The sequence below is a fragment of the Taeniopygia guttata genome, chromosome 24 (genome assembly GCF_048771995.1).
Source record: "Taeniopygia guttata chromosome 24, bTaeGut7.mat, whole genome shotgun sequence".
Classification (NCBI taxonomy): domain Eukaryota; kingdom Metazoa; phylum Chordata; class Aves; order Passeriformes; family Estrildidae; genus Taeniopygia; species Taeniopygia guttata.
The window spans coordinates 3,754,536-3,771,809 of record NC_133049.1 but is presented as its reverse complement, the minus strand read 5'-3'; the positions used below and the strand labels follow the sequence as shown (position 1 = coordinate 3,771,809).

Here is a 17,274-nt window from a genome sequence, read left to right as displayed (position 1 = left end):
TCAGCCACAAGCAAGCTTAACAAAAATCCACCAACTTTTCCCAAAGCAAAGCAGCTCCCAGTTGCCTTTCTATTTTGGGAGTGGGCTGCAAGTCAAACAGCCTTTCCTCTCGGGAGAGATGCTGCTTAAAAACCATGTGTGAAGTGCAGCCCTTCATCAGGGAGGACTGGGGGCAGGAGAGGCTTCCTCATCCCACACCTGAGCCAAGGCACATCTTTCCTGGTGTTGCCAATCCTGGCAGAGAAGAGCATCCTCTGTCTGAGAGATGAGTGATGCCAGGGCTGACTCTCACAATTTAAAGGCAAATGTCATGGATATATGTTAGGAGAAGTTTTATAGATTTATAGTTGTGTTGTTATCAGGGGTGTCTGGGGTTGGGGACATTTGGGAGGGTGGGATTGTTACTGTGGCAGCACCTGACCCCAGTCAGGATTTAAGGAAGTGATCTCTGGACAGCAAAGAAGGATTTGATGGACAGAATTTTGGGAGAGCTAAAGGGTTAGAAGGCAAAACCTCCATCCTATGGGTGAGCACATGGTGGGAAAATGCTCCCGGTGCTGTAGTATTTTCTCTATTCAGTCTGCTGTTGTATTTTTGATAAGGTTTTAACAAACCTTTTAAATTCTTGGAAGTGAGTGGCATTTCTCACACCTGGAAGCAGAAAGGGTCCCTAACACTGGTGCCATTCCCTGGGGAGGCTGTGCCAGCACCCAGCACCCACAGCAGCCTCACCACTGCTGCTGCCAAGTGTGTGTGACACATTTTTTTTGCTCCTGCTTTGCTTGGCACAAGAAGGTTGCAAAGTGCAGGTTCAGCCCTTTCCAAAATCACTTAATCAAAGGATTCCTGCCTTTTCCAGCCTTGGAAAAGATCCCTTTGCAGCAACAAGGAGAGGAAGTGCTGTGCCTGTAGTTAAGTTGAAATCTGAACAGCACTTGGGCACTGTGGTGATGATGGCAGTGTGAGAGCCTGTCCGGGAAAATAAACACATTTAGGGCAATAAATCTAATATTTTCAAGCTTTCCCAGGAGATGCAGCTTGCTGTTGGAAGCAGTGGAACGTTGGGACTGTGTCACAGCTTAAGAGCAGTGCCACCACACCTCCTGTCCCGATTCTACCACGGAGGGGGGATTAATCTGGAGAAGAGAAAGTTTCTGATGCTTGTTAAAATTTGGCTGAAGCTCTGACACTCAAGGGTTTTTATGTTTTCCAAACTGGTGGGTGGTTCATTCTAATTCTGAATATGCAGTTTATTCACATACACAACTAATCCTTTTTTGAATCCTGTTAAGTTCTTGTTCTTCTCAGTATCCTGTGGCAATAAGTTCCAGCAGCTAATTGTGCTTGTGCTGAGCTCCCTTGATCCACTTTACTCATGCTTGCTTTAAAATCTAAGTGTTGTTCTGAGAAGCTTGGTTAATTTTTCTTTCTCTTTTTTTTTTTTTTTTTTTTCTGGGACATAATCTGTGCTCTTGGTCCCCTTTGTGGCAGGGCTCAGGCTGGAAGGGAAGGGTGGGTTGGGTTTTTTCTCAGCTGTTGCAGGGCCAGGGGAATTTTGTGCCTCAGTTTCTGAGGCAGGTTGGGAAACACAAGGAATGGCTCTGTAGCCAAGGCAAGTGGTTTGTAGGTGAAGCTGGAGAAAATACTGAGTGAAAAAACAGCCTCCAGGAGCTGAGCTTCCTTAGCAGGCTTTTCCAGTATCTCTGAATTTCTGAAAGATAAAAAACAAACAAACAAACAGAAAAAAATAAAACATAAAAAGAAGAATGCATTGTTTCTGTATCCTGGCCATAGAAATTATTTAATTTTAAAAGAAGGAAACAAATGCTGGGTGAAGAGATAATGCAAATCACCACCCTCCATTGCAGCACTGGCTCCAAAATTTGTATTCTCATGGATAAATCCACATCTCCTCTAGCTGGAAGATTCTCCTGGAGACTTGAAACATTTCTGGTCATTCTCCCTCCATTTGTTGACTTGCAGCCCAAGGTTTGTGCTGTGTCTATCAGCTCAGGGAGGGCTGGCCTGAAAATCCTCTGTCCTTTTGTCCCCTGGATCGGGAGAATCCGAGCTTGAAAACACCACCCCTGATTAAATCCTCCAAGAAGCAGCAATTCTGTGTGCTCATTACTCAGTTCTGGCTACGTTCTGCTTAATAACTAAACACTAATTAGCTCCACAGTTTTGCTACTATACTTATAATAGCCCCCATTAAAGTTATGGGGTTTTTAGGCAGTAATGGCTTACAGAGTAATTAACGAGCAAGAGGCTTTTATTACTACCTTTATTTTTAGCCTGTGCTTTACAAGTCTGTTCTGCCAAACACCAAAAATCTTCGACAGAGGCTTGGAAGGCCCATCCCCTGCCAAGCAGTGTGGAAAGGAAGGATCAGGGATGAGTGTGGAGCACCTGGAGCTCCGAGCTGCTCCAGAATCCCGAAATTCCAGCCTGGTTTGGGTTGAAAGGAACATAAATCTCATCCAGTTCCACCCCCTCCCATGGGCAGGGACACCTCCCACTGTCCCAGGTTGTTCCCAACCCCATCCAGCCTGGCCCCTTGTCCTGACCCAGCTTTGTCCCCAGAGTCTGCTGTGCTGTGGCCACCCCGTGCCTCAGTTTCCCCCTCTGAGGAGTGGGCAGGACATCCCTGCACTCACATCCCTGGGGTTGATTCCTGTGCCAGAGCCTTCCTGAGCTGGGGTGTGAATTCAGAAGGGTTTTTGGGGTCACAGGGCTTGTGGGTTGAGCTGGGCAGAGCAGAGGGACCAAGTTTGTCTTGTGCCACTCCAGCATCATCAGGGATCAGACCCAGCTGCTGTTACAAAAGTGAAAGGAACCCTGATTTTATATTTTGGGAGAGAAAACCTTTTGGTGAGAATATCCTGAAGTGTAAGTGTTTATTTTCTCTGCAAAGCTTTTCTTGCAGGTTTTGACAGCATCTGTTTGTTATTTCCTCTCTTGTTTGGAGAATAACAAAACAAGTGTTTGCTACGCTTGTTTGGGGATTTTTTTTTTGGGTGTGTTTTTTTTTTCACATCTAGACAACGTTTTTACTCCAGTAAGATATATAGGTACAAATTCAAATCAAGCCTTTCTTTAGTTTAGCATTTTCTAAATCATTTCTCTTCAGTGTGGGCAAACCAAGGATTAATGACACTGGGGCTGAGCAGTCCCAGAGGAGGAATGAAGGTAAAACTGACTATAAAGGTTGCAGATCAAATCACTCGTTCCTATGGCAAGTGTCAGAGCTGATGCCAATTAACTTGATTTAAAAAAAGAACCTTCAGTGTTTAATAATCCAGCATGTTACTAACACGTGGCTCCAGGATTTATTAAAGCTTTTTTATTAGATCAGTGCCCTTTCCATATTGTTATTCCTCGACACCATTGCCCTCTGCCGGAGGATGGGGATCTCTTTCATCATGTGGCACCCAATTCTTCCCAAAACCCTGCAAAACTCCTTTGTTTTAGGAGTACTTTAACCTCCAAATCACTTGCATTTGTGGCTTTCACCTCACTTTTCAAAAGTGAAAAAAAAAAAAAAAGGCAGGATACTTTCTGTAGTGGAAAATAGAGTTTGATTGTTTTAATTGATGTTTAAATTTGTTCCTCCTCCTTCATTTCCCTGGGGAAGAGGAGACAGGAGAAGTTAAAAATGATAATCTGAACAAAGCAGATTTTGTTTGAAACAATTTCAGTGAGAAAAGGAGAGTGCTGTTATGATGGGGAAGGGGTGGAGTGAGTGACTTGAAGAGGAACATCATTCTTCCCAGACCAATTTTTGTCTCGTGCCCCAAACAGCAACAAAAATCATCACCTGGCTTTGGCAACAAGGGAATTTTGGGATTTAGGGCATGTCGTAGGCATATTATTCTCTCTTTTAGGATTTTTCCATAGAGGAGCACAGAGGAAAGAAAGAGAAAACAATTTCTATTTCTGCTCCTTGTTTTTCCCATGTGGAATGTGTGTGGAGAATTGTTTCCCTGGGGTGATGCTTGGTTGGGTTCTGGTGAGGATTGTTTGAGCTGGTGGCCAATCCAACCCACCTGGGGCTGGACTCTCAGAGAGGGGCACGAGTTGGGAGTTAGATTTGGTAGTTAGAAAAAGTAGGTTTGTAGTTTTAATATCTCCTTTAAATAGTATATTAATGTATTATAGTATAGTTCTAACAAAGAAATCATTCAGCCTCCTGAACTGGAGTCAGACATCAGCATTTCTTCCCCCTGGGTTCATCTGCATTTACAATAAGGGCAAGCCCTCTGTCCTGGGCTGAGAAGCTGTGGCTCCTCACCAGCAGTGTAAAATCACAGGCTGCTGTGCAATTCCTGGCTGATATTGTTCACAGGAGGAAATGGATTTCACCTTTGGCAGCTTTGGCACGTGATGAGGGGGGAGCATGGCTTTGTGACCTCGCACCGAGGCCCTTGGTGGCATCAGGGTGTTGAGAGGGGAGCTTGGAATGCTCTGGATGGAGATTTCAGAGGCTCACAGCTGTCCCAAAGGAATTCTTCCCACGTCCTTCAGCCAGGACCATCAATAAAAGCAAATCCCTTCAGGAAGCAGCAGTGAGCAAACGCTGCAGAGCAGAGCCCGTGCTGCTCCCCGGGTGCTGCTGGGGAGCTCGGGGTGCAGAGCATGGCCAGAGCTGGGGTCAGGCTCTGGCTCCACGTCCCTGCCAGCCACCCACTGCCATCTGGGACCCCCTCTGGGCTCGTGTCCCTTTGGGGACATTTGTTGTAGCCGCTGCATCTTGTGGGAATCCAGGGCATCCCTCTGGCTGCCCTGGCAGGTCTGGGACCCTGGCAGGGGTCAGGAACCCCCCTGGACAGAGCCCCCAGAGACACTGTCTGTGATCTCTGTCCATGGAAAAGAGTTTTCAATCTTACAGGATCAATTACAAGCTCTGAGTGTTTGATATAAGTAATAATTAAGTGTGGCACGGGTGCAAAAGTAAAATTTTAGGTTTCTAGATTAGGGATCCAAACGGGACAAGATGGAGGAAATTGGGTGTGCCTTGTCCTTTTTCTCCTTCTTCATGCCCTCCATGTTTCACTGTGGTGTTGGCATTTTTCTGTTGGTTCAGGCTGGGGACACACTGTCCAACGTAGGTGACAGATATTGGCACGTTATTGTAAATCCAGCACAGGTAGTTTGTGGTATTTAATGTTTGTACCATCCCACTGAGGGCAGAGCCCCACACGCTGCCCTGCAGGACAGAGCTGCGGCAGGGCAGCAGAACATGTTAGAGATAAACAGAATAAACAGCCTTGAAACCAGCACAGACCAATTATGGCTTCTGCTTTGGCAGCGGGGCTGACAGACAGAGACTTTCTACAATCTCGGGATCATCAACACCTCAGATTCTGACAGATCTGAGCAGCATCTGTAGCCCAGGAGCACTGCTGGTGCAAAGGGAGCTTGGCCAGCGCTGGGGGGACAGGGAAGGGAGCTCTGGAACATCCCCTGTGCCTGGTAGCCCTCCCTGCTGGCCCACAGGGACAGCTGAGTGACCGGGGAGCTGCTGAACACTCCGGAGCAATTGAAAATAATCAGAGCAGAGCACAAATCACTGGAGTCTGCTCCAGGTTCTCCCCAGTGCTCAGGGACTGGGGAGCAGAGCAGCTCCCCAGCACAAAGGGGTCTGTTTTCCATCATGGCAAGCTCAGCCTGTCCCATGGGACGAGGCTGGATTGGCTGGAGGCAGGGGAAAGGCAGTTTTCAGGTAGGGGCACTGTGTCTGGAGGGAGCTGCCTGTGACAAACAGGTCATTGGGTGATGCCAGCCCACTGTGGCAGCTTGCCAGGGGCTGTCAATGTGCTCTGAGTGGCTTTTTTAGCTGTTACTTCCTCCCAGCCCCTCTCCAGCAGCAGAATCCTTTCCCTGGTGCATTTCTGGGGAAGGCACTTTACCAGGTGAGGTGCTCAGCCTCTGCAGCTCCCCTTAGGCCCTGCCCTGCAGGGATGCTCAAGGGACCTGTTCCAGCTTCATCAGAGCATTCCAGGGATGCCACCACTGCTTGTCCTCTGTTCAGGCACAGTCAGCAACACAGGGACAGCAGGGATGAGGCCAGATGATGTTTCCTCAAGGCCAGCAGGAATTCTCTGGCTCCAAGAGCTGGACAGGGATGCAGCAGAAGGCTGATGCTTGCTGGAATAATTCCTTCTCTTCCTCCCTGGTTTATTTTGTCTGAATGAAGCTCCTTTCACGAATTCTGGAAACAAATGAGAGAGCTCTGACTGGGGAACTGGCTGTTTGCTAGAGCTAGCTGGAAATTTTCCTACGAGTTCGGGTTTTGTATGCACGGAAAAAAAAATATTCACTGAAACTTCAGTTGAGGGACATTTATATGACAGCTTTAAGGACAAAGCCCAACCTATGACCGCCTTCCCTCTTGTTTTCGCTGTTAAATTAATACCTTTGTGGTTGAAATGCTAATTTGGAGGAACCAGGTTCTGTCCAGACGCTTGAATGTTGCTTGATTGCAAGATTCCTTTAGAGGAAAAACCTGTCAGTTCTTGGAGCTGTTTCATTCCAAGTGGGCTCCGTGCTGGAGGCTGGCTGTACAGCCCAGTGGCCAAAGGAAACTCACATCAATCCAATTTGGGCTAATCAAGGATCTGAACCTGGATTTCTCCACGTCTGCCCGCAAGAAAAAGCCAACTCTGGGAAAATATTTGCACAAGTAGCATGGCACCAAGAGCCCGGGCTCGAGGGGATCTGATAACTCCCAGATCGCTGTCAGCAGGTGTCAGAACTCAAAATGTCCCTCAGACAGTTTTGGTTGTTCCGGGTCCAGGTCAGAAGCATCTGAGACCCTGACAGGCAGCTGGAAACAGCTGTGATTTTGGGTTTGAACCATGGAATGATTTACCAACCTTGCAGGAAGAACAAGAAGTCACAAAAGTTTAGATATTAGAGTAGAAGTAGTCACAAAGTAGAGGGAAGAATTTTTGAGTGCTGTACAGGGGGGTTTTGGTTTTGTACATGGGGGTCAGAGGTTTTAAGATAGAGGGATTTGGGCCTGCCCTGTCCTCCCTCTTTCTTCTTCCTTCCCTCCATGTTCTTGGTGATGTTGGCACTCATAGATTGGGTTAGAGTAGAAAGGCACCATTTAATACAGGTAATAGGCATTGGGGAAAAACTGTACCCATGTAACACGTAATGTACCATATAAAAGATAGAAAAGCACCATTTAATATAGGTAATAGGCATTGGGGAAAACTGTACCCATGTAACACGTAATGTACCATATAAAAGACAGCAGCAGCCCTGGGCGGGGAGAGAAGAAGCAGTCGGGAGTCAGAGAGGATGTCAGGGTGTGTGTGTGCCTCTGCCTGAGCTGTGAGCAAACCACAGCAGCCCCAGGAGAAAATCTTTTAGATAACTTGCAATAAACTGCCTTGAGACCGAACAACAGAGACTGCTGAGCCTTTCTTTGGAAGCACGGCTTGGATGAGAGACTTTTCCACCACATGGAGCCACCCCTGACCTAGGGTGAGCTCTGGCAAGCGGGAGAGCAGTGCTTCTCCCAGAGCATCCTGCTCCCTCTGCAGCATCCCTGGGCTCTGCCTGCCTGCACTGCAGCCCTTTTAGCAGCCTCTGATGCGCTGCCCCACATGGGAGCAGCAGCACTAAAGTGCTACCCGTGTTTGCAAACTGCCCACGGTGCGTGGCAGCCCCGCTGAGTGCCGCGGTGAAACACAGCCTGCTTAAATGTTGTATGTGCTCGTGGTGCATCAAACTAAGCCATTGTGGCACTTTAATACACTCCAGGCACGGCACCTCCGGGAGGGAGCCAACCTGAGCAGGCTGCTGGAAGCCTGAGCTCAAAGTGGCTGAGTTGGAGCTGCCTGCAGGATGGGCTGGGCTGAGTGAATACTGATGGGAATGATGCCTTTGTCCAGAACTAGCTAAAACAGACAAAATGAAGAGAATAAAAATAATTTCTGTTTATTGAAGGGTCTTCAGGTACATTTAGAGCAGACAAAACCCACCCAAAAATGGACTCATGGGTTTCACACTTTTATAAGTTTGGTCCATTTGCATATTGGGGGTGAATCTGCCAATTACAGCTTCAGCTAATGAAATAATTTACCCCAAGTTTGCTCCCCCCAACTCATTTCTGTTTCCATCTCTGGGCCCTGAGGCAGTGAGGTGTCCTTGATTGCCAGGCCTGGAGAGGAATTGTTGTGTCTGCCCCAAATGGGGAAGCAGCAGCTCACAACTGGATATGGAGTTTGGAGTTCTACACTAAAGAACTGCAGGTTACAAATAGATGAAAAATAGAAAAGCTAAAATCCTAAGGCATCAGGAAAATATAGGATTTCAGTGCCCAGGAGAAGAGGTGCAGCCACCCTGAGAGCTCTGCCTGGCCACGGGGATCTGGCAGGTGACAGCAGGAGCTGCTGTGCCAGGCAGTGGGGTGGTTGTGGCAGTCTCTGCTGCTTCCCTGGGCTTGGCTGGCTGGAGGGGAAGGTTCTGTTCCACTGGGATGGCTCAGACCCTGTGACATTGAGCAGCTTTAGCTCACCTGACAACAGGGAATTGCTTGACAAGGGGATGCAAAGGGAAAGCGAGGTCCTGGACATGCAGGAGGCTTCTCCCTAGAGGTGTGTGGGACACTGCTGCTGCTCACTGCCTCACTGGGGTTTGTTCTTTTCAGGAGAACTCTGGTACTGTCACACTGCAACATGAAATAACTCACAGAAGCAGGCCAGATGTAAAACGAAAGAAAAAGAACTCAAAAAGCCAACTTTACTTTCTGACTCTAGTATATATACAATAGCAAAAGTGACAGTGGATTGGAGGGTGAAACTGCCACCTCTCCAACCACGCTGGTCAAACCAACAGTCCATCAATTCTCTCCACCCACAAAGAAGAATGCAAAACATCATTATTTACATGAACATGCATGAGAAAACTCAGCTGAAATATGTAAATATCAGAAGGCATAGGAACTTTTAGAAGAACTTTAAAACTATCAAAAGAACAGGGTGACATGGTACTTTCTGTGCCTAGTGGCCTTTGCTCTGTGTTGCAGGTTTCCTCCCAGATGAGTCCCTGAGGTTCCTGCTGGCAGCTCCAGCAGTGCCCTGCAGAAGTGCCCTCCTGCTCCTGGGCTCAGCAGCCGAGGCCCCTCCAAACCTGCTTCTGCAATGGGTGGGTTGTAAGCACTGGTAAGACCCACGAGTCGTGTCGCCTTGGCTGCTCTCTGCCTCTCTCTCTCGCGTTCTCTCTCTCTGTCCTTGCTCCTTCTTGCCCATTTATGTCTGTTCTCCATGTGCTCTGCTGTTCTGTCTCTGGGGTTTTCACTGTCAGGTAATGAGGAGCTGTGGGCCCAGTCAGTCTTGGAGATGCCGAAGAGACGAGACATCCTGGCTATCGTGCTGATAGTTCTGCCCTGGACACTGCTAATCACCGTCTGGCACCAGAGCACCATTGCTCCCCTGCTTGCAGTGCACAAGGGTGAGAGAAACCAAACCAGCCCATGCCAAGCCCGTGCATCCCCCCTTCGTCCTCATCTCCTCTCTCATTTCATTCCTCCATGGCAGCCATGCTCATCTCAGCTCCCAGACCATGCCCATGCAGGAGCCTCCCCACCTCTGTGTAGGAACAGCCCAGTGCTCCTAGGGGTTCTTCAGAGGCATCAAACTCTGCTCTATGGGATGTGCTTGCTGCACTTGGAGAGCTCCTTATGGCCAAAACCCAGGGTGCTGCTTCCCTCTGTTCCCTGGGAGGATTCCCTCCCTGCTGGCCTTTGCAGCGCTCTGCACACAAGGTTATTCCAGCAGGAAAGCTGCAAAAGAGACAAAACAAAGCTGCCACTCGAGGCAGCTGCTCTGGGAGGCGTGAGGCTGAGAGCACTTTTTAAGGAAAGCACAAAAGCAGTGCTCTGGCGCTTCAAGGAGAAGGCAAGAGCCAGATCTCACCTGCCTGGGGGAGTTAAAGTGCTCTGAGAAGTTGACTCCACACTCCTGTCACACACTGCAGTAAACACAGCCCTGGCCCAAGTCAGGGGGCTCCAGGAAGTTCTGAGGGAACCCTGCTGGCCAGAAGCATCTCAGTTTGGTCCTGCTGTTGGCACAGCAGCAATATCTAAGGGCTATGAGGCTCTTGGGGGCTGGAGGAAGGCACACTGCCTTCTGCCACCTTCCTTCTTGGTTCTGCCCTTCTGCTGTGGGCAGGCTGGTCTGGGGGAAGAAGGCCAGCTCATTTGCAGGACTCTTTCATCCTCCCTGATCCTTTTTTCTGAGGGATTCTCTTCCCTTTCAGTGTTTGTCCCTATCTTCTGTAGCTGCTTATCCCTTCGCTGGACACTCTGATGTGCAGTTTGAGCTGCAGGAAGTTCAGTCTGTCCTGAGCAGTTTTCCCTTTCTTCTGGCAGCCACCTCTGAGGCTTTGGGCAGGGAAGAATGACTCTGATCCCTTCTGGAAGGTGGACAGTGTTTCAGAGGATGAGGGACCTACTGGGCTCTAAAAGAGGACTTTAAAGATGACTAAAAACAGGCTGCCTGTCCATACAGCAGTTTGATCAGTGCCATAAAAGCTGTTTTCTGTGAATGGCCTCTGCAGTTACAGCACAGAGACTGCTCCAATGGCTCGGTCAAGAACTCACCAACGACCTTGATGAGACACTTCTCTGCTTCTCAGAGCCCCCAGTAGAAAGTGAGTGGTGGTAGAGACCGACCTGAAAGCTCTTGAGAGGAATAATTTTGTTCTTGTGAAGCGTTTCTGACATGCTCTGCTCACAGGTGCTGAGAGAGATGTGCACCTGGAGATGCCCAGAACAGCAGCACTTCCCCATGCCAGGGCTCACAGCTGAGGATCTGACCTGCAGGGCTTTGCAAACTGTCTCGGGCACCAGCCTGGCTAATTACATTTGTGTCTGTGTCCAATGCATTTCGCAGATTTATTTCTGAATTGATTCCAGCTTTCAGAGAGCTCTGCTGTGATGCTGAGGTGCTTTGCAGCACATAGAGGCCGATAGCAATGTGTACCCTGTTCCCTTTCCCAAATATCCACCCCTCTCTGTCAATACCACGGAGCACAAAGCCTTCATTTGGTTCAGGTATCAAAGTCTGTGCTGCTGGAAGAATAACGTGCTATGAAAAAGCCATGGGTAGTCCCCTGCCGGGTCAGATCTAATGGCCCTCTGTTCCTGTTCTTTCTCATCTCAAGTTCCTGGTAGTTACCTGATATTGAAAAATCTATGGTTCAAAGAGCTCTGTGCCCACTGGAGAGGCAGCCTTACATCCTGAGTGGGGGTCCCCCTTCATCTCTGCAGACTGTGGCATTCCTGCTGCCCTACAGTGGAGAATTGCACGTGGAAGTTGCACCCTGGAAAAGCGGCAGGTGCATCAACGCTGGTTTTCCTTGAGCTGATTGTGAACAATTTGCAGGGATTCTGTATGTTTGGATCAGAGTATCCAATCTTTAGGCTGTTCATTGTTCACATCTGCACCCCTGAGGGGGCTGTTCTGTTCAGAGGCTGGAGGGGCCTTTTTGAGGCAGGTTAGTTAGAAGCAGGGGAAGGTCTCTGCAGGAAAAACCCTACAATGAGAGGCTCTTCACTTCTGGATTTGAAGTGTGTCTTTCCCCACTTCTCTGTGGCTGTCAGAGAGCTGTGGGGCCCTGCAGTATCCTGCCCAGACCGTGCTGCTGTGGATCTTCACTGGCCTGGTGTTTTCCACCAGTTTCTTCCTTGCCTCCCAGTCCAGGTGCTCCAGTTCCTGAGTGCAGATCTGAGTCCTGCCCCACTGAGCGTGGTGCCCAGTGCACTGGAGCTCTTCAGGGATGACAGACCACCATTCCACGTGGCTATTTTCTTTATCTAGACCTACTTGCTCTACAATCCTGTCTCTTCTGGGTGCTTTTTGAAGCTGCTTGTTGTGAGCACTCAGCCCAGTTGTCCCAGGCTCTCAGGCCTTTTTCTTTTTTTGGTGCTGGTTTTCTAGCAGCAGAATCTTCCTTTTCTCACGTGTGTTTGTCCCTGATTCCTTTATTTATCCGTGCCCTTACCTATGAAAGCCTCCACCCGAGCCTGTTTCCTCTCCTGGCCACGAGGGTGACCCGCTGGTGGCTCAGCCGGGGGGTGCCGGACGCCCGAGTCCATGCGGCTCTCTCTTCTCTCCATGCCCTTGCCCAGATGATGGTGGTGACTCCCAGCGTGATCTCGCTGCAGGCTTGGACTCCAAGGAATACTGCCTGTCGGACCGGGACATTGTGGAGGTGGTGAGGACAGAGTACGTTTACACGCGCCCACCCCCGTGGTCAGACACGCTGCCCACCATCCACGTGGTCACCCCCACCTACAGCCGGCCGGTGCAGAAGGCAGAGCTGACCCGGCTGGCCAACACCCTGCTGCATGTGCCCAACCTGCACTGGATCCTGGTGGAGGACTCGCAGCGCCGCACGCCGCTCATCACCCGCCTGCTGCGGGACACGGGGCTCAACTACACCCACCTCAACGTGGAGACACCCCGCAACTACAAACTGCGCGGGGACATGCGGGACCCCCGCATCCCCCGCGGCACCATGCAGAGGAACCTGGCCCTCAGGTGGCTGAGAGAGACCTTTAACAGAAACAACAGCCAGCCCGGCATTGTTTACTTTGCTGATGATGATAACACCTACAGCCTGGAGCTCTTCGAGGAGGTAAGGGCTGCTGGGGGCATGGATGTGGCTGATTAGGCTGGGGAGGGGGTGAGAGATGTGTGGGTGAGATGAGGAGATGCTGGGCTCCTCTCCTGAGCTCTGGGTTAGTGCAGCTGTGCTTTGGTTTTCTCCGGAGCTCCGTTACCCTGTGTGTTTCCAGAGCCAAAGCATCCCGTGGGAAGCAAGGGAACCCTGCTTTGTCTGTGGCGTGTGATCAGGAGGCAGCTTCCATGGAAAGGGAGCTAATGAGGAGCTGCCTTCCCCTGTGGGGAGCCTTGTTAGGGTTGGAACATCCCCTGCTGTCTAACTTGCAAAGAAACCTCAGCCATCCTCCTTCCTCACCTCATCCTGGAGATTTCCAGCTTATCCGATGTTATCAACCTTCCTCCTCCACCACTTGGCTGGCTGTTAAATCCTGTCTGCTTTCATTTGAGGGATCCTTTTCCTTCCCTGCCGTTTGCCTTTGCCTGCTCCCACCCCAGGGTTAAATCCTGGAGCCTGCTCCAGATCCCAGCTGAGCAGCAGTGCCCTGTCAGAGCCACCCCTGAGCTGTGTCAGCACAGCCACAGCCTTCCCAGGACACTTTCTTCAGAGATGTTCCCTGTGCTGGCTCTGCCTTGCTGCACACACGAGGAGCAGGAGCTTGTCCGAGATTTTGGTTCCCCTCCTGGAAAAGCAGAGCCCTCCATGCAGGGCCTGGGGGAGGGATGTCTGTGCCAGGAGGTGTGTGCAGCTTTTCCCCCATGGAGAAATTCCTGTTCCAACACTCAGGCATGGATGTCTCCCAGGCTGCTATCAGCAGGCAGGGGGGCTGAGATCTTTCCCTGGAAGTTTGCAGCTCCAGGGCTGAATTTCAGCATGTCCTGACAATCTAGTTGGGTTTGAGCAGGGGAAGATTTTCCACCGGCTTTCCCACCTTTGCTCTTTGTTCCAGCCCAGCTCTAAATCAGCTCCTGTCTGCAAGTTTGAATGTTCTTACAGTGCCAGGTACCTCACCTGGCTTCCAGCTCAGAAATTACTTGTTCCCTTGCTCTCTTGAGGCCAAACTCTTGCAGCAAGGGACGAGAAAGGAGGATTGCTTCCTTCCCCACGAGCTGCCTGTTTTCATACCAGGGATCTCCTATTTATTTCCTCATACATGCCTCTTTCCCTTCCCCAATGGCTCTCACTTTAGCTTGCACAGCCACAGGAATGCACATGCTTTGACAGCTGAGAGTGAATTCAGGCTGAATTTCTTTTTTCCCCTGTCCCCTTTGAGGCTGGCTCGGGCAGCATCTTGAGACAGACTCCTCACATGAATAAAGCAGAAAGGGTTCCTTCATTCACTCGTAGAGGCTTCTCCTCTCAGATGTGCCTCTGCAGTTAAGGTCACTGAGCCAAGGAAATGTGCTGTGAAATGCAGGAGACACACATTATTGTTCCCTGTGGACAGGGGCTGCCGTTAGCAGCTGTATAATGCAGAAGGGCAAGTGCCAGAGCTCTTCTGCTCCCGTTTGCAGTAATTAGCAGTGATGAGATTAGCTCTGGGAGAGCCCTGATCTAAGAGAGCAAGCTGAGAGAGGAGCGGGAGGCTGAGCCTGCCAGGGAGCAGGGCAGGGTGCTGGGGGTGAGTGGCATTCGAAGCATCTGCCTTGGCAAGGGCAGGTGGCCAAAGGGGCCCTGGTGGCTCCGCTCCATTTCTGGTGACCACAGGGAGCAGAGGCACCCGGTTCCACAGGGCAGGAACAGCAGGACAGGACTGCCCTGCCTGCTGGGAATGTCTGGAGAGGCTGTGCTGCCCAGCTGTCCCCCAGGCTGGCAGCTGCAGTGCCCCACTCTGGAGAGGCCCTTCGCCTTACATAGCCTGAGACTGCAGCTTAAATACCTTAGTAGAGACCACCTTTCTCCCTAGATGTGCCATTCCTGCATTGCCTTGGGCCGGGTGCTTCCCTCCTGGTGTCTTGGTTTGCCCATGTGGAGCCCAACAGCTGGACAAAAACCCCACTGATTAATCCCAGAGATGTCCTTTATTGGCAGCTCTGTTTCCAGTGCTGAGTCCAGCTCGATTCTGAGGCCATTGCTGTTGTTAGCTGCCGCTTTCCAAAGCTCTTCACTTCTCCAGCTGTGGGATGGGCAGCCTTTTACAGGTGTGCTGAGGTCTGAGCCACAGAGGTGCTGCCTGGGGTGGAACTGCTTGCGGCTGGATGTTAAAAATGGAGAGGGGAGAGCTTGGACAACTCCCTGCTTCTGCTCAGGCCCCTGGCAGTAGACAGCAGCTTTATTGAGGTGGCCAGCACCCCAAAACCCACTCTTGCTCACAAGTTCTTAATAACGACTGATCAGGCCTATTACAACATGAATTATGTCTTGAATAGACCAAGGAAAACAGCCATAAGGCTTAAACAGGTTGCTTACTCTACAGGAGAAACAAAGAAACACTACTAGTGGATAAACAATTCAGTGCATGGTGATAAAAAGGTACCTCTATTACAGCTAGTGAAGAAATAGTGTCGATTAGGATCCAGTTTCTGATGGGGCACGCATAGGATCTCAGTTTCTGGAAGAGTAACCATGAAGATGCATCCAAACTTCGAGAAGGAGCCCTTCACATTTCCAGGGAGTATGCAGGAGACTGCTGCCTCTGTCGAAATTTGTGTGGCTTTTACAGCTGTAAAAGCAGTGTGTTTTCAGTCAGGAATTCCTAGCTTTTCTCTCTGCTTCTCAGATGTTTATTGTCAGCTGGCAGTCTCAGCTCCCTGGCACCAGAGATCACAGAATCACACTGATGAACCAGGTTGGAAAAAACCTTTAAGATCATGAAGTCCTACCTATGACCCAACACCTCCTCATCAACAAAACCATGGCACCATGGCCACGCCCAGTCTTGTTTTGAACACATCCAGGGACGGTGACTCCACCACCTCCCTGGGCAGCCATTCCAGTGCACAATCACTCTTTCAGTGAAGAATTTCTTCCTGATATCCAACCTATATTTCTCCTGGAGCAGTTTAAGGCTGTGTCCTCTGGTTCTGTCAGTGCTGCCTGGAGAAAGAGCCCAACCCCACCTGAGCACAGCTGCCTTTCAGGAGCCGTGGAGAGCGACAAGGTCACCCCTGAGTCTCCTTTTCTCCAGGCTGAGCACCCCCAGCTCCCTCAGCCGTTCCTCACAGGGTTTGTGTTCCCAGTCCCTCTCCAGCCTCGTTGCCTCCTCTGGATGTGCTCGAGTGTCCCAAGGTCCTTCCCAAAATGAGGGCCCAGAACTCGACACAGCACTCACTGCTGGACATCTGAGCTGTGTGCCCCTTGTTCATGCTGAAATCAGTGCTCAGAGCTGAGCTGCCTGTCCCTTGTTCATGCTGAAATCAGTGCTCAGAGCTGAGCTGCCTGTCCCTGGCTGATGCTGAAATCCCTGCTCAGAGCTGAGCTGCCTGTCCCTGGCTGATGCTGAAATCACTGCTCAGAGCTGAGCTGCCTGCCCCTTGTTCATGCTGAAATCACTGCTCAGAGCTGAGCTGCCTGTCTCTTTCTGATGCTGAAATCACCGCTCAGAGCTGAGCTGTGTGCCCCTTGTTCATACTGAAATCAGTGCTCAGAGCTGAGCTGCCTGCCCCTTGTTCATGCTGAAATCTCTGCCCTTTCCTGGGGTTACTGGCGGCTGAAGGACTGCCTGAACCCCTCGACAGTTTCTCCTGCGGGACCTCTCTCGGGAAGGCCGCGGTCCCGGGTCAGCCCCCGGCCGGCCGCTGACGCTGTGTGTGCTCTCCCTCAGATGCGCAGCACCAGGAAGGTGTCGGTGTGGCCCGTGGCCTTCGTGGGCGGCCTGCGCTACGAGTCGCCCAAGGTGAACGCGGCGGGGAAGGTGTACGGCTGGAAAACCGTGTTCGACCCGCACCGCCCCTTCGCCATCGACATGGCCGGCTTCGCCGTCAACCTCAGGCTGATCCTGCAGCGCTCCCAGGCCTACTTCAAACTGCGCGGGGTCAAGGGCGGCTACCAGGAGAGCAGCCTGCTCCGCGAGCTGGTCACCCTCAACGACCTCGAGCCCAAGGCGGCCAACTGCACTAAGGTACGCGCTCGTCCTCGTGCTGGGTGCTGAGGGGTGAGCCAGAGCGGGGAGAAAATTCAGTTTTCCCCGTCATTCTGTCGCTTCACAGAATCACAGAACAGCCTGAGCTAAAAGGGACCCACAAGGATCATCCAGTCCAGCTCCTGTCCCAGCAATCCCACTCTGGGCATCCCTGAGGGTGGTGTTCAAGCCTTCCTGCAGCTCTGGCTCCCTGGGGAGCCTGGGCAGTGCCCAGCACCCTCTGGGGGAAGAACCTTTCCCTAAATCCAACCTAAACCTCCCCTGGCACAGCTCCAGCCATTCCCTGCATCCTCAACAGAAGGAAAAGGGATCAGTGCTTGTCTATCCACTGCCCCTCATGCAGAGACTGCAGGTGGCTGTGAGCCTTCCCTCAGCCTCGTCTTCTCCAGGCTGCTCGTCTGTGTTTGCAGGGAGCACACCCCCATTTCATGGAAACTGGGAATGAGGCATTATGCACTAAAACGTGTGCAGGGCACTTAATCTCTTTTGGCTGCAGGCTGCTAGTAGTTGTATAAACCTTGAAATAGTCTTCTCTCCCCTGTAAGTGTTTTTCT

The 17,274-nt window shown here is 50.9% G+C and overlaps 1 protein-coding gene across 5 annotated transcripts in view; it reads left to right on the top strand.

The window, feature by feature from the left end:
- B3GAT1 (beta-1,3-glucuronyltransferase 1) overlaps positions 1-17,274 on the top strand; it is a 42,650-nt gene that overhangs the window by 16,194 nt on the left and 9,182 nt on the right. The window contains exons 2-5 of one of the 5 annotated variants that reach the window (XM_030291052.4): positions 9,041-9,159; positions 9,319-9,465; positions 12,182-12,654; positions 16,403-16,699. In XM_030291052.4, coding sequence (XP_030146912.1) covers positions 9,156-9,159; positions 9,319-9,465; positions 12,182-12,654; positions 16,403-16,699 — 921 coding nt within the window. In that variant the 5' untranslated portion in view covers positions 9,041-9,155. Of the gene's footprint in view, positions 1-9,040; positions 9,177-9,318; positions 9,466-12,145; positions 12,655-16,402; positions 16,700-17,274 lie in introns of all 5 variants that reach the window. The other 4 variants (XM_030291051.4, XM_030291053.4, XM_072918296.1 and 1 more) reach the window with 4 other exon arrangements.